The sequence below is a fragment of the Lithobates pipiens genome, unplaced genomic scaffold (genome assembly GCF_037356315.1).
Source record: "Lithobates pipiens isolate NorthernLeopardFrog02 unplaced genomic scaffold, aLitPip1_a1.2 Scaffold_13, whole genome shotgun sequence".
In the NCBI taxonomy this organism is placed as follows: Eukaryota; Metazoa; Chordata; class Amphibia; order Anura; family Ranidae; genus Lithobates; species Lithobates pipiens.
In genome coordinates, this window is record NW_027507718.1 from 12,512,611 (window position 1) to 12,530,546 (window position 17,936).

Sequence of the window (17,936 nt, forward strand, 5' to 3'; positions counted from 1 at the left end):
TATATATTTTCTCTAGTGTGGCAGCACACAAAGACTACCTACTGCCTATTTAATGGTGCGATTTTGCTTAATTATGTCCAAAAAATTACAATAACCATGCATGAAATAGATGTGCATCTGTGGGAAAAATACAAAATCTGCTTGTTAAAGTCATGCAATTGTTAAAAAAAAAATACATTAGTAGTGTGAAATAAAAGACTGGGAAGCTCTGCATAAATTTCTCTAAGAGAATGTTAATGAACATGAAACCAAGGACTGGCAGTGAAATAAAACATCTAATAAATATTTAAACTGTTCTGCATTAGAACAATTTACGTTAATGACATTTTTCTACAAAAAAATAAATAAAAAAATGGTAGATTGGTCTTTGTATATTGAACAAATTAGATTTATGTAGAGATTTCGATGATTTTAAATAGGTGGCAAACAAATGACAGCACAGTCCGAAGATGAAGGGCAGTCTGAAATGATAATCTGAATTATTTTAAGATCCGTAGAGCAGATGGGAGACTGAAAGTCTTGATTCCTGTGCTCCAATAAATGTCGCCTGTGTGTCTCTTGCTCATTTGTTCTATGGATTTGTAACCTAGGAAACCTGAACGTGGACTCTGAGAAGTATTGCTGAGAAACCATTAATCCCTAAATGCAATATATGTACAGAGGATTTTGCTTTATTTTTACTCATAACATAATAAATTTGTACTGTTCAACACACGAAAATGGCGACCCTGTGAAAATATCACCTCACGCAGGTCTCTGTATTTACATTTCACAGCCAAAACGAAGAAACTGGGGATGGCCTGCTCCCTGTATGAAGGGCAGTATGTACATTATAAGTTTATGGAAGTGAAGAAATTGTTTTTAAAACAATGGGATACATTTTGTTAATGCCCAACTCCAGGATACTAGCAACCCCCCTAGCAATACTAGCCCTGCTAACTAACTGCAAATATTAAAAAAAAACTATCCAAATGCCCATTTTACTTATCTAAAGCCATTATGTTTTTTTGCTCTTCTTCTGTTTACTTCCTGGGGTCTTGTTTGGGTGTCTACATCATTGTCTGAATGATGTGGACACCTTCTAGTGGTGGGGGCGACACTTGCAGAGGTCAGGTCCTCTCTTAGAGGGTCATGAGGCAGGAGAATGCAGAGGAGCGGTGAGGGGACCACTGCCCAAGAAGATAACTATCTGGGAAGATGCCTGGTCCCAAGGGCAGGGACTCAGCTTGGCTTAAACTGTCACTTTGATCTGCTACACTGCAGGATGTGTTAGGGCTTTGAAATCAGGACTGAGAAGTAAAGTACCATAATTGATGCACAATTCACTACTCAAATTAAATTTTTATCTGGGGTTGGGCTTTACATATCCTTGCATGTGGCCTCTTATCGTATCCTATGTTAATTGAGTGTGGAATTTATACTTGTCCTGTCAGGTGTATGGTGCCCTTTAAAAACCAGGGCCTCAAGGCAAAACATATTTAACCATCTTGTTCCCCCCATCCCTTTTGCTACGTTTTTTCACTAGTAAATAAAGAGGAAGGCAGTGGTGCAGACCACGTGTGCTTCTCCCCCCAGTTGCTGTACAGAAATGGCCTGAACTAACAGGCTCTAAGTAGTGACTGGGGGAAAATACACGTGATCTGCATTAGTCCTCTTCTCCCATCTCCCATAATAGACGAAAGCAGTGACAGCAGCTTTTAGAGTACGTAATTGGGGACCAGAGGGTAAAGTGAGGACTTTTTTTCTACCAGCTGAGATTAGATTCTCACATTTCTACATAGTAGAGATGCCTTGAGAGTCAGAGAAATCCTGTGATGACACTTGATATTAGAGAAATCTTCAGTTTGAAATCCAGATGAGTACAACACTTTGCCACATGACACATAGCTTATGGTATGTGTTATGTGTCACTGGGAGCAGACGATATCACAGCAGGCCTCTGCACTTTTATATAGCAAAACAGATAAACTTTCAGACATTAACAGAACTGAAAGGTTTATGTGAATCACAAAAAGACCTGGTAACTTAGCTTCCATTCATTGTTAGGAAGGGGGTGCTTTTCTCACTTTTTTATTCCCTCATTTTTGACCTATTGATCCAAGCCAGACCTCCTGTCCTATGGTGACAATGCTAAAAAAGATTTGTCTTTGGCGAAGCAGCATTCTCACCCTGGGATTTCTGGGCTGCAGGTTGGCTGTCACATGTGTGATTCCAGCCTACTGCACATTTTTCTCCTTTTGTTCTACCCATCACTACAACATGCACTTTTCTAGCAGAACTGAGCTGGAGAGCTGTTTTTAAAAAAAAATACAGTGATGCACATATTTTGAATATAGTGTACTTACTTATGTGCATTGCTAGCTAGGATTATAGTTACATAGTTACATAGTAGGTGAGGTTGAAAAAAGACACAGGTCTATCAAGTCCAACCTATGTGTGTGATTATATGTCAGTATTACATTGTATATCCCTGTATGTTGCGGTCATTCAGGTACTTATCTAATAGTTTCTTGAAACTATCAATGCTCCTCGCTGAGACCACCGCCTGTGAAAGGGAATTCCACATCCTTGCCGCTCTTACAGTAAAAAAAACCCTCTACGTAGTTTAAGGTTAAACCTCTTTTCTTCTAATTTTAATGAGTGGCCACAAGTCTTGTTAAACTCCCTTGTGTGAAAAAGTTTTATCCCTATTTTGGGGTCACCAGTACGGTATTTGTAGATTGAAATCATATCCCCTCTCAAGCATCTCTTCTCCAGAGAGAATGAGTTCAGTGCTTGCAACCTTTCCTCATAACTAATATCCTCCAGACCCTTTATTAGCTTTGTTGCCCTTCTTTGTATTCGCTCCATTTCCAGTACATCCTTCCTGAGGGCTGGTGCCCAGAACTGGACAGCATACTCCAGGTGCCGCTGGACCAGAGTCTTGTAGAGCGGGAGAATTATCGTTTTATCTCTGGAGTTGATCACTTTTTAATGCATGCCAATATTTTGTTTTCTGCTTTGTTAGCAGCAGCTTGGCATTGCATGCCATTGCTGAGCCTATCATCTACTAGGACCCCCCATGTCCTTTTACATCCTAGATTCCCCCAGAGGTCCTCCCCCCAGTGTATAGATTGCAGTCATATTTTTGCCACCCAAATGCATTATTTTACATTTTTCTACATTGAACCTCATTTGCCATGTAGTTGTAGTTATCTACTGTTATTATATTATCTTGACTGTGTTTACTCTGCAACTGACTGAATAATATCACTTTAGACCCCTTTCACACTGGGGCTGTGACCACGTTAGCACTAAAGCATCGCTTGTTTTAGCAGTGCTTTAGTGCAATTTAAGCAGAGCTTTTCGTCTGCTAGCAGGGTGCTCTTAACCTCAAAAAAAGGGGTTAAAAACACTGGTGCTGCAGCGCTTCCGAATCGCTTTTCAGGCACTTTGGAAGCACTGCCCATTCATTTCAATGGGCAGGGTGTTTTGGGAGCACTAAATACAGTGCTCCCAAACTGCCGCAAAGATGCTGCTTGCAGGACTTTTCCTAACATCCTGCAAGCGCACTGCCCCAGTGAGAAAAAGACACACTGAAATGAATCGGAGGACGTTTTTAGGCATTATTTAGAGGCTATTTCTAATGATAAAATGCCTAAAAACCGCCTCAGTGTGAAAGGGGGTCTAAGGGTTGATTTGCTAAAACTGGAGAGTGTAAAATCTAGTGCAGCTCTGCATGGAAACCAATCAGCGTCCAGGTTTTTTGTCAAAGCTTAATTGAAAATTCAGTTTTTCAGTGAAGTTCAGCTTTAATGGATCAGTACAGTGAATGGCCTTTGTCTCAAATATAGCATATTCTACTTGCTACTTGCTGCTTGCTAACATTTATTTCCACAGTCTTCGTCAGGGAACACAAGGAAACTAGTATCTGACAATTGGTCACAATTTGTTTTATCTGAATTTGAAACCTTTCTGGGAAAGAGAAAAATTGTACAAGAAAATCCTCAGTTTTTACCCTCAAGCAAACTGAGAGATTGAAAAGCTCAACAGAAGCCTTAAAGAAGCTCTTCAGACTGCAAATCTTAAAGGGAAATCTTGGAAAGTCCCTATATGTCTACAGAGTGACTAGACATGTAACTACAGTAAGCACCACCAACTAAACTGCTACGTAGCATACAAATGTTCACTAAACTACATGTTGCAAACATACAACTCTCACAAAGTGTCTCTGAAACCATCAGTTGCTATGACTGTTAAAGAGCAACAAAATAAAAGTAAGACATATACTAGTCAGAAACATGATGTGAAAGAAGTACACTCTCTGTATCGATCTCTAGTTAGAGTAAAGCCGCGTACACACGTAGCTGTCTGTCCGACGGACTTAGTCTGGCGGACTTCCCGTCAGACTGTCCGTCGGACTTTCCGAACGGGCTACTTGCCCACACACGGCAATTTTTCAGTGGACTAATACGGCGTACTAAGTCCGCCGTACTATCCGCCCTACTTTTGAAATGAACGGACTCGCCCACACACGCGGAGGATAGTCCGCTCATTTTGAGCGCATCTCCAGGTAGGCGGGGCCCATGAAGGAGACGTCGCTGGCCCCGCCACCTGGTATGGACTTATAGGGGAACCCCAACGCCAAAAAAAATCGGCGTGGGGGTCCCCCCAAGTCCACATCAGACCCTTGTCCGAGCACGCTGCCCGGCCGGCCAGGAAAGGGGGGACGAGCGAGCGCCCCCCCCTCCTGAGCCGTACCAGGCCGCGTGCCCTCAACATGGGGGGTGCCTTGGGGAAGGGGGGGCCACGCAGCCCCCCCCAAAAGCATCTTGTCCCCATGTTGATGAGGACAAGGGCCTCTTCCCGACAACCCTGGCCGTTGGTTGTCGGGGTCTGCGGGCGAGGGGCTTATCGGAAACCGGGAGCCCCCTTAAATAAGAGGGCCCCCGGATACCGGCCCCCCACCCTATGTGAATGAGTATGGGGTACAATGTACCCCTACCCATTCACCTGTAAAATAAAGTACAAAAAAAACACAACACCCAAGATAAAATAGTTTATTGCACAGCTCCGGGGGTCTTCCGTCTTCGGGGGTCTTCTCGCCGGACTCCTCCGCTATCTTCTTGTAGCTCTTTTACTAGCGGGGGAGTCTGGCTTTCTTCCTCGCCGCCGCCCTCTTCTTCCGATTTCGGTGGTCTTGTCCCCCCTCTTCGGTTCTTCTGCCGGGCCACCACGCCTTCTTATAGCTCTTTAAACTATTTTATCTTGTGTGTTGTGTTTTTTTTGTACGTTATTTTACAGGTGAATGGGTAGGGGTACATTGTACCCCATACTCATTCACATAGGGTGGGGGGCTGGTATCCGGGGGCCCCCTTATTAAAGGGGGCTCCTGGATTCCGATAAGCCCCTCGCCCGCAGACCCCGACAACCAACGGCCAGGGTTGTCGGGAAGAGGCCCTTGTCCTCATCAACATGGGGACAAGGTGCTTTGGGGTCGGGGTGCCGCGCTGGTATGGCTCAGGAGGGGCGCTCGCTCGTCCCCCCTTTCCTGGCCGGCCGGGTAGCGTACTCGGACAAGGGTTTGATGTGGACTTGGGGGGACCCCCACGCTGTTTTTTTCGGCGTTGGGGTTCCCCTTTAAGTCCATACCAGGTGGCGGGGCCAGCGACGTCTCCTTTGCGGGGCCCTGCCTACCTGGAGATGCGCTCAAAATGAGCGGACTATCCTCCGCGTGTGTGGGCGAGTCCGTTCATTTCAAAAGTAGGGTGGATAGTATGGCGGACTTAGTATGCCGTATTAGTCCGTTGAAAAAGTGTCGTGTGTGGGCAAGTAGCCCGTTCGGAAAGTCCGACGGACAGTCTGACGGAAAGTCCGCCAGACTAAGTCCGTCGGCCCCCCCTACCTGGAGACACGCTCGAAATGAGCGGACTTTTCTCCGGGCGGGAAAAGTCCACTCATTTCAAAAGTATGGCGGACTGGCACACACACTGCCGGATTGTCCGCCGAAATGCGAGTCCGGCTGGAAGATTGGAGTGCAAAACTACTTTCTAAGTCCACCGTACTTTCGGGTCAAAAAAGTATGCCGGAGGCTACACACGGGGGATTGTCCGGCGGACTTGAGTTTGCCGGACTTTTCCACCCGCTTGTTTGATCGTGTGTACGCGGCATAAGTAAACCTGGTTTATTGAACCCGGGGCAATCCACATTTTCCAAACTTTTTAGAGTGTCAATGAGGACTGTACACCTGTGAACTCTCTTGTGGTTACATATGGAATGCCAGTTGGCTTGCGCAGGAATTTTCAGGAATTTTCTGCGTTTTTATTTTTGAGTAAGTACATTTTCCTGTCCAACTTATAACAACCAAGCTGTAGACGAGGAACCTGAATCACCTAGACGTGTTTGGGAATTGGAGTCTAGTGTAGACAAAGGATTATGTGATGAAGTCATAATGCACCGTACAGTTTATGATATAATTCTTTGCATTGTTGTTGTTTGTATTTTTCAATATTAAGGAAAAGATTATTGTATACTATGAGGGGAATATGCCACTATTTACAATTATTACAGTTGTTATATGTATAATACTGTCTATACTCTGTACAAATAAATAACTTGTTCCTGCTTTGATATACCCAGAAGCCTGTAGATGAATTATGTGCGCTTGAACTTGTTAATAAAGCACTCTATAACTACTTTGCCTCCCTGACTACAGGACACAAGAGTAAGGAACGTTGTAAAAAGAATTGTTGAAATCTTTTTTCTATTGCTGTTCTTACACACCCTCTTAGATGATCCAGCATATATGTAAAAACAGTGCAATTTTAGCTCAGTAACAAATGGGAACAGTAGACATGTGGCATTCTGTATGTTAAAATATGTTCCATGTCAACTGTAGCTAAGTTTAAAAATCTGTAGATATAAACCACAGCTACCAACCTATTTAAAACATTGGGCACAGTAAATACTTCAAGGACTTGTGCAGACATAACTGAACAAAGATATAAGAGTTATAAAAAAAAAAAAAGAATTATTATGACTGTTCTCTCTCTCTTTCCTCTTCGTTCTTGTTATATAAAATGTCTGTATTTATTCCACTTTTTCTGGCCCTGTGTGTCATTCCATCCTTAAATGCCCACATTAAAAAGTTCACAAGGAGAGCAATGTTGCCTTGATTTTCATCTAATATTTCCTGCTGCTTTGCATGCAAATTATATCTCCAGATTGTTTTCTTTATTGCTAACATGTCATTATCACAGCTGTGGTGAAGTGGAGATGGTACCATTATATTTGCCTTCGTGGGGTGCTTATAAACAGGCACTGGTAGCTACAACTGCTATCAGAAGTCTTGTTGTGATATCAGAAAATTCAGAAAAGTAAAAAAAAAATACTAATATTCAGTTCACAAATTGTTACACAGCAGTTTATATAACTCCCTTCATGACTACAGCGTGTTACAGTCAAGTCTTCAAAAGAAATAGGTTATTTTTATTTGTCTCTATGATTAGTTTGGCCATAGATAGATGTTACCTCCAACATTTATACATGGCAACTTTTTTGACCACTAGCTCACTCAATGCCTTTAAACTAATAGATGTCACAGTAGCTGTAATTTAATCCATTCCACACAATACTTCATTACCAACGAGACTAATGAGCTACAACCAGTGACAAGTATGGCACAAAGGGGTCTTTTTTTTTTTTTTACAAAGGGGTCTATAAAAAAAAAAAAAAAAAAAAAAAATTGCTGATTGTTAGCTCCGTCTAATAGTCATAATGTGTTATTTTCTGAAATACCACAATTAGGAAAATACTGGATTATGGCCACGAGATGGATCCGACGATCATAGGAAAATCCACATTAAGCAAATTTTAAAATAAGTTAAGGAGATCCAAGCACAGGACATTTGTTTCTATAGATAGAGCCCAAAATGTGATGCATTGTAATGTTTCTTTCCATTTTGCAGGTTTCTCCAACGGAAGCATCCAGCAGATTACAAAAAAAAACTGTCTCATAACAACTGGCAATAACTACACAATAATAATATACATTGAATAAATAAATTATCACGGTTGCAAGGTCTCACAGCAATCATCAAAGAAGGAGCCGCTGTCAACAGCTCTAGTAAGCAGACCAGGACCTCTGTTGTCACACTGGCAGATGGTCTTGGCATAGCAAACAAGGGAATGTGCACTATTATGGGCATTCTAGGGTGCACAAGGTAACTCAAGGTTTATCTAAAGCTTTTCCGCTTCATCTAGTCCATTATTGGTCCACAAGTGGTTAAGATAAAACATCAACCCACTTTCAGCACTCTCAGCTACTATACTTTTTAACTGGTACTTTTCCATTACCTAAGCATGTAAATATAGATATAGTGATACTGTTATAACTTTCTTCTTCATCTCTTTCACCTCTAGTACTCCTTATTTTCCCAAAATGTGCAGTCTACGAAGACTAAAATTTTGACTTTCTGTTATAAATCTGTAGCCAAGTCTTCATCTTCCTCTCTAATGGCTCCCCTTGGCAGCTGACATACTGCTGCTGCTCTGTGGAAATCAGTCACACATGGCATGTCATAGGAAAGGCAGAGGTGACAGCATGACTTCACCTTCTCTGAGCTGTGTGAGAAACAAGATGGCAGAACCCATTTAGGTACGAATAGCTGAGTCTCAGGAAGACAGACTGGAGCAACCCACTTGTACCCAACTACAGGCTCCATTTATTCTTATTATTTTATTTCCAATATGGCCTCCCTCAGAATGTTGCAGCTTTTAATCATACAGCTGCTTCTTCTAATAAAAGCAACCACAAGTGCAGACCCATGGAAGGATCCATACATCTCAGATCATTCAACACATTCTAAAGTGTAAGAGCTTAAAAACACTGAAATGACTGGGAAGTAAATATAAGAATTTATCGACAATGGGGAAAAATAACGTACTAGAGTTTAATCTGCAGAAGATAACATATATTGTTTTAAAGAAAACTTCTCCACCAAAATATAAATTACTAATGCAGTAATAAGTGGGAATATCAATCTTTGACAATAAATAAACCGTAATTGTGTGGCAATGATTACTGTTTATAGTCTAAAAGCTTTTACTTAAAGTGAAGAAACAGAAGTCGCAATACTGCTTTCTTGACTTCCCAGCAATTCTTCAAATTTAAGTCATGAGTCATAACCTCTTTTCAGCTACTATCCTTTTTAACAGGAACTTTTACACTATTCAAGCATGTAAATATAGTGATACCATCATAATTTTCTGCTTCATCTCTTTCACCTCCGGTACTCCTAATTTTCCAAAAATGTGCAGTCTATGACGACTATTACTGATATGCAAATCAGTAGCCAAGTCTATATCTTCCTCTCGAACTGCTCCCCATGGCAGCTGACATATTGCTACTGTTCTGTAGAAATCACCCACACGTGGCATGTCATAGGAAGGGCAGAGGTGACAATATGGCTTCACCTTCTCTAAGCTGTGTGAGAAAAAAATGGCAGCATTCCATTGGGTATGAATAGCTGAGTCTCAGGGGGACAGACTGGAGCAGTTTTTGGTAACTGATTATAGACTTACAGTTCATTGTTAAGAATAATTTCAGTAAACATTGAAAAGGGAAAGGTCTGCTTTGATATATGTTCTGTGTCTTGTAGCATATACCCTTTAAACAGTCCCTACAAAGGACAAAATGTGAACTTACCCTGTAATAATCAGTACTGTACACATCTCTAGACATTCCAAAGTCTCCAATTTTCACTAAGAGGTTTTCTCCCACCAGGCAATTCCTTGTTGCCAGATCTCGATGGACGAAGTGCTGTGAGGCTAGGTACACCATACCTGCTGCAATCTGCTGGGCTATGTGAAGCATCTGAGACTGAGTCAATTCAGTTTGGCGGTTCCCTTCTGCCATAAGCACAGCATCTGGTCCATGGGCCCTGAAATAGAAACAAAATTGTTATTAAAAAAAAGATCACAGCAACTGAGCAGTACTGTAATTGGATAGGTTTCCTATGAATTCTAAATATAAATAGTAAATCAATCAAATAGGGATTACAGTGGTTACATATATGGACTTGCTAAAGGAAAAGGAATCAGGGCCAGAAGTTATTGTGCTTCCCTGATAGCACCCAGACCCTTATCAAAAGAGTTACAATACATAGTTTTACCTATGATCATCAAGTATAGACCACAAGGTATTTTTTTATTGCAGATGGAGTTCGCTGTTCTCATAGAGAAACTTGCTAAAATGCACAAGGTGGTCCTAAATGAATTGACAGAGAAAGAATGTGTAATATACTATGGTCGCCACTCAGATATTGGCTTTCAGCAGTTTATGTAGTCAAGAAGATTTGTAATTGCTTGCTATAAGTAACAGTGAGTATTAGATGCAAGAAATGGGTATTCTGAATGACAATGTATTTATATCGATGCCTCCTTTAGTTCAATGTAAAAATATCAAACATAGAGAGAGAGAGTGTTCTTGCAAGATATGTTATACTAACACTGAGCATTCAGCAAACAAGTTAATTTTCTAATCTAGAATTTAGAAATTGATATTGCAAAACACTGGGGCTGATTTATTAAGTTGTATCTGCAAGGTGATTCACTAGCCACCCACAATGTGCATGGCACTGTGTGTGCTGACACCATCGTAAGTGTATTGAATTGACCAAGTCAAGTTTGCTATGGAATATACAGTGCCTTGCGAAAGTATTCAACCCCCTTGAACTTTTCAACCTTTTGCCACATTTCAGGCTTCAAACATAAAGATATAACATTTTTATTTTTTGTGAAGAATCACCAACAAGTGGGACACAATTGTGAAGTGGAACGAAATCAATTGGATTTTTGAAACTTTTTTAACAAAAATTATTCGGCCCCCTTGCGTTAATACTTTGTAGAGCCACCTTTTGCTGCGATTACAGCTGCAAGTCGCTTGGGGTATGTCTCTATCAGTTTTGCACATCGAGAGACTGAAATTCTTGCCCATTCTTCCTTGCAAAACAGCTCAAGCTCAGTGAGGTTGGATGGAGAGCGTTTGTGAACAGCGGTTTTCAGCTCTTACCACAGATTCTCGATTGGATTCAGGTCTGGACTTTGACTTGGCCATTCTAACACCTGGATACGTTTATTTGTTAACCATTCCTTTGTAGATTTTGCTGTATGTTTGGGATCATTGTCTTGTTGGAAGATAAATCTCCATCCCAGTTTCAGGTCTTTTCCAGACTCCAACAGGTTTTCATCTAGAATGGTCCTGTATTTGGCTGCATCCATCTTCCCCTCAATTTTAACCATCTTCCCTGTCCCTGCTGAAGAAAAGCAGGTCCAAACCATGATGCTGCCACCACCATGTTTGACAGTGGGGATGGTGTGTTGAGGGTGATGAGCTGTGTTGCTTTTACGCCAAACATATCGTTTTGCATTGTGGGCAAAAAGTTCGATTTTGGTTTCATCTGACCAGAGCACCTTCTTCCACATGTTTGGTGTGTCTCCCAGGTGGCTTGTGGCAAACTTTAGACGAGACTTTTTATGGATATCTTTGAGAAATGGCTTTCTTCTTGCCACTCTTCCATAAAGGCCAGATTTGTGCAGTGTACGACTGATTGTTGTCCTATGGACAGACTCTCCCACCTCAGCTGTAGTTCTCTGCAGTTCATCCAGAGTGATCATGGGCCTCTTGGCTGCATCTCTGATCAGTCTTCTCCTTGTCTGAGCTGAAAGTTTAGAGGGATGGCCAGGTCTTGGTAGATTTGCAGTGGTCTGATACTCCTTCCATTTCAAAATGATCGCTTGCACAGTGCTCCTTGGGATGTTTAAAGCTTGGGAAATCTTTTTGTATCCAAATCCGGCTTTAAACTACTCCACAACAGTATTACGGACCTGCCTGGTGTGTTCCTTGGTCTTCATGATGCTCTCTGCGCTTTCAACAGAACCCTGAGACTATCACAGAGCAGGTGCATTTATACAGAGACTTGATTACACACAGGTGGATTCTATTTATCACCATCAGTCATTTAGGACAACATTGGATCATTCAGAGATCCTCGCTGAACTTCTGGAGTGAGTTTGCTGCACTGAAAGTAAAGTGGCCGAATAATTTTGCACGCACCACTTTTCCGTTTTTTATTTGCTAAAAAAGTTTAAATTATCCAATAGATTTCGTTCCACTTCACAATTGTGTCCCACTTGTTGGTGATTTTTCACAAAAAATTTAAATTTTATATCTTTATGTTTGAAGCCTGAAATGTGGCAAAAGGTTGAAAAGTTCAAGGGGGCTGAATACTTTCGCAAGGCACTGTACACTTTAGCATTCTAAAATATACAGACTAAGCCAAAAGTTAAAAATTCCTGATTCCAAGTGTCTGAAATGTACTGGGTCTTTTAAACCTGCTGTGAAGTTCAACACTTATAATGAGGGGGGCTGTAGTGTACAAATGTACAGGACATGTAGGTATTTTTTGTGCAAAAGTTTGAGTGTATAAAAACTAAACCAGTCAGCGTACAAGATTTCATATGCTGGTGCTTGGAATGGAGATTGGGGTGGAATGGAGATTGGAGATTTTAATGTACATGTGCTGACCTTTTTCTTATTTGAGTACGCAATGTACACATTTTTAGATCTCCCACTTTAGTTAACACATGCACATTTTGCTGCTTAGACAACTAGTCACACTCAGTTTTATTTCATTTTTCAGGAGGGTGAAAAAACACAGATGCCTTAACCACTTGACATCCGTGGTATGGCCGAATGACGGCCACAACGTGGATCTGAATTCCCCGGAGGCCCTCATATGATGCCTCCCCTGTGCACGCTCCTTGCGTGTGCCCTACAGGGCGTGCGCGAAGCGCGCTGTGATCACCAATTCACTGAGACTCGGGTGATCACCGATTCGAGTAAGGGGCTGGTCTCGGCCCCTTACCATGTGATCAGCTGTCAGCCAATGACATCTGATCACATGATCAAAACAAAAGCCGGGTGATCGTTTTTTATCTCCTCATGCTGACAGAGGAGGAGAAAAAAAAAGCCGATCACCGGCTCATCTTAAAGGGACATCGGTCCTGAAAAGGAAGGGGCAATTATGCTTCATTTATGCCATCTGACAGTGCCCACAAGTACCACCTATCAATGCCCATCAGTGGTGCCAATCAGTGCCACGTAGAAGTGCTGCCTATCAGTGTAACCGATCAGTGCCCATCACTGCCACCCATCAGTGCCCATCACTGCCACCTATCGATGCTCATCAGTGCCGCCTCATCAGCATGCATCAATGCAGACAAAAATGACACGTTTCAAAATTTTATAACAACATTTAAAAAAAACAATTTTTTAAAAAAAATTGAGATTTTTATTTTTTTTAACAAAAAATAAAAATCGAACAGGTGATTAAATACCACCAAAAGAAAGCTGCATTTGGGGGAATAAAATTATAAAAATTTAATTTGGGTACAGTGTTGTATGACCGCGCTATTATCATTCAAAGTGCGACAGTGCTGAAAGCTGAAAATTGGTCTGGATATGAGGGGGGTTTAAGTGCCCAGTAAGCAAGTGGTTAATACACCTTATTAGAGCAGATTTAAAAAAAGCAGTACTATTTGGATGTTCAAAGAAAATGGATCCATATGCAATAAACATCAGTGTACAACCAGCCAGACAGCTTCAGGTTGGGCATAAGTGCGCACATCAATGTACTCAACAAATATACCCAGTTTCAAAAATATTACATTTAATGTACACATTAAATAATTTGTTGCGAATTCTTAACATCAAGCATTGAAAGAAAAACATTTTCAGAACCAACATTTCTTTTCCGTTTTACAACCTAAGAATAATGTTTTTTTATTTCAGAAAGTTCATCTGTGGCCTGTATTTTTGGAAGAGGTTTTAGTTTAATAACGGAACTCATTTATTTGATTTGAAACGTTCAGTCCACATTCTTATCTCAGCATCCTTCCTTCAGTCATGAAATCAAAGTCTCCCACAGCGTGCAGCTGTACAAAGCCACAACAGTTTTAGCTGTGCTTCCTACACTCCCCCAAATCTTTCTCCCTACTATGAACTCTGCACTCAGACATTGCATTTGACCTTCAACATGTGGTCTGATGTCTGAAACATGAAGCTGTGCAGCATAAACTGCGATCTCAAAATTCATTAACGTCTCAGACGCATTTCCTGTGACAGCCTCTGGGGGCAGTGCAGGTTAACAAATTATCCAACAAAAGGTTATTTTCAGCTGCAGCTATTAGCATGGTGAAATGTAAAAAGAGATTAGAAAGCAAATAGGTTATATTACAAATGATATCATTTGGACTTAATTTGATTTTTACCTTAATTACAGTAACTGTAAAATACTGTTTTTGACATTCTTGACCAGTTTATTGCACAAAAGCTTCTGCTCTGTCTTTATGCTTACTGTGATTCTGCACCCTTCAGTTATACTGCATTAGAATATCAAGCCAAGATGTAAATTCAGGGCTGCTGTATGTCAGTGATTGTTAAGCATATTTCTACCAATTTTCTAGAATGGAAATAGCTACTGCATGCAAGATTGTAAGGAGCGATTGTGAGTGTTGCAATACAGGTTATGAAATGAATCTTGCTGCAGTAGTAAAAAAAAAAAAAAAAAAAAACGACCAGCAATGTGAATCTGAAGTAGGGATCACCTACATAATAAACTAAAATCTTCTACAACAGATAATATGGCATCATTACAGGTGGCGTGGCACATAGAAAACGTTGTGATGGCGGTACAGGACAGGCTACATTTTGGGAGACATTCTTCAGTTTGGATTGGACATCAATAAACCATGAAGGAGGCAGTGATTAAGGAGTGAACCCTTTAAATATCCAAAGATAACAACTACAATAAAGCTTATACTAAACTGAATGAAGATAGACATGGATGCATACATATGATCCAATGAGAGTGCAGATTGCTTTTCTTTTTTTAAACATAGATCTATGAATTCTAGGACACCACAACCAATCGAGCATTGTTTATATTAACCAATGCTTTATGACTTACGTACTAAGAATAGCCAATCTCTAAATCTTGTACAAACAGTATATCTTTTTGCATACAATAGTCACTCTGTTGATGCACAAGGAAGCTAAAGCATGCTGTATACTCCCTGTTCAGACTCAAACAGCTTCTTCTGAAAGAGGAAATCACTATCTTGGGCCTCAGACTATGCAGTTAAATGAAATACTTGCATATTTAGGGACATATGTTGCTTTATGGTGTGTTCAGCACTTTCTCATGTAACCCTATGCAAGCCAGGACAAGTGGTTTACAAAAATGTATGGGTTTGGGGCAAATACATTTATTCATGGACCTTATTTGGGTTTGTATTTCAGACAGTAATAAATATGTGTAGCCAGGAGCTGGCTATTGTGCCTGCAAATCAGGGACATCATGAACTGCTGTTAATGTGGAGCTGTCTCGCTCTAGTGTTGGCTTGGATTCCATGTGTAATTTCCTAAAGACAGAACTTAGAGCAGAGCAAAGCATCATGGGACGTATAGTTCAGAATGCTGGGGGTTCAATTCCAGCAGGATTGGCCTGAACTACAACCACCAGATTGCTGAGGAGAGAAAAACAGACTACTGGGAGAGGGTATAAAAAGACTGTTTTAGGCCTAGATTGCTCTCTTGGGACATCGCCCTGGATCTGCCAGCAGGAGTTCTGTGCCAGTGTGAGCTGCGGCTGAATCATGGGAGAGAGTTATACAGCTGCATGCAGAGGGACATCTGCAGACAGCATCTCTTCTTATCTACAGCGGTTTGGAGGTTGTTCCTGATCCTTCAGAATTACCTGCACTTCCGATCCTTGTAGGTCGAAGAGCGGTGTGATGGAGGTCAGATGCCATTCCCTGAGCCAGGACCAAGAAGGAGATCCTGAAGGAGTCCACATCATCATCTGCATTGCTACCAGCAACTTCTGTTATGCTGTCGGTGAGCAGGGAACCTGACCATTTAACCCTATAAACACTGCATATAGACATCATTGTCTCTGCCCACATTTCTGATACTTGTAGTGCTATTGGATGCAAGTTCAGCCAATCCCATAGACACTGTATACAGACATCTGTGCTTTGCAGTCCCACTGGATACAATACTATTGAAGCAATATACACTCTATCTCCTCATCCCACAGGCACTTAACATCAAACAACTGACAAACATTCAACAAACTGTTTTGTTTAAATTGTCTGGCTCCTTTAAGCAGAGTTCCAGAGAAATGAGAGCAGGCCCCTTGTGTTAGACCACACTCAGTCACTTGTGATGTCAAGGAGAGGATAGAAGGGTTTTATGGCAACTCCGCAAGATCCAGCAGATCTTCAGCTAGCACTTAAAACTGGCATTAAGGATTATGACTGGAATAATCCTTAATGTTAAAAGGTCACCCAGGAAAAGTCAGTATTTTTAAAGGGATTAATCACATACCAGCTAAATTTGCTCTGCTCTAACATCAAAAATGATTCCCTTCATTATACTTTAAGTGCTAGCTGAAGATCTGCTGGATCTTGTGGGGTTGCCATTAAATCCTTCTATCCTCTCCTTGACGTCACAAGTGACTGAGTGTGGTCTAACACAATGGGCCTTTCTCTGAAACTCTGCTTAAAGGAGCCAGCCAAGTTAAACACAACCGTTTGTTGAATGTTTATCAGTTGTTTGATGTTAAGTGCCCATGGGCTGAGGAGATAAAGTGGAGTGGCCTGACATAGTTCTATTAAGTGTCAGTCTCCTGACTTTCTTCTGCCTGTTCACATAGGCCTCAGTGACCTAAATTGCATTTTGTCTTGCTAAATATAAATCTCTACATTACACAATCACAATTCATACTAGTGCTATATTATTTCATCCTTTTGATGTACAGTTTTATGTTATGCATGTCATTTTTTCCTCAGTAAAGAAATTTAAACTGCTTCATCTGCATTGTTTAAGTTTATTGATATTGGTGACAATTGGTAAAAATTACGAAATCCAGGGTGTCAGAGGTGTCAGAGGTCTTGCAGAGTCGGGGCAACCAGTGGGGTACCGATTCTATCAGTGGCCCTCATGAGGGTAGTGCTACATATGTTTTCTGTCATGCAATTTTCATATTTTATAGATCCTCGCTAAGTTATTTTGTATTCATACTTAACAGATATAGTGGTCAAAATCATCTATGGTATGTCGCTTGTATACTAATAGTGTGTAATCTAATTTCACATGTAAAACAACAGACAGTGCCAGAAAAGTCTGGCCTAACCACAGTTCTGTAACAAATATATTTTATGTGTTGTTGTAGAAAAGACTAATTTAAAGATTTATTTAGAACAGGCTCCAAGATCTTTTAAGATTAATGTGTAGACATTTCTTTTTAAAGCAACCAAGGTTTTCATGTACCAGGACCCGTGATCAGTGGTTCAGAAACCAGGAAAAGATGCATACTGCTGCATAAAGATTCACCTTCACCTCTATGAGGCAGATTCCCAGTGAAAAACAGCTTACATTGTATGCCTAATATCATAGACTTCAGCTGATCGTTCAGCATTCACTAGGTAAACCAGTATATTATATTTACTTGAACTGAGAGACTCCTTGGGTGCTAGGAGACTACTAGGAAACACTGGAAAAGCTATTGACCTTCATTGGAAATCCACTACATCAGTGACTCTGGATAAATGGAAATTGATAGTGAGCACTACTCTTCCCTTGTATGAGCCATGTACAACAGCAGAGGATGTCTCTCCTAATTTGATAAAGTGTGGTTCACATGACTTGGGAACACCGATACTGTGATTATGACATGAGTTTCTTTGGTATCATGATTGAAAGGTAGGGCTTTGTCCTATCTATAAGGATCGTTCGTTATGCTCCACCTTTTTTGACTTACATTACATTTTACCTGGTCTCCCCCTGGAGGCTTCCCATGGGGCTTGTCCTCTGCTGTTGGGGGGCATAATGT

General features: G+C 41.0%; 1 protein-coding gene across 8 annotated transcripts in view; it reads right to left on the reverse strand.

Annotated features, from left to right (window-relative positions):
• NTRK2 (neurotrophic receptor tyrosine kinase 2) overlaps positions 1-17,936 on the reverse strand; it is a 312,631-nt gene that overhangs the window by 37,742 nt on the left and 256,953 nt on the right. For all 8 annotated transcript variants that reach the window (XM_077474847.1, XM_077474853.1, XM_077474851.1 and 5 more), the window contains one exon: positions 9,686-9,920. In XM_077474847.1, the coding sequence (XP_077330973.1) occupies positions 9,686-9,920 (235 nt within the window). The remainder of the gene's footprint in view (positions 1-9,685; positions 9,921-17,936) is intronic.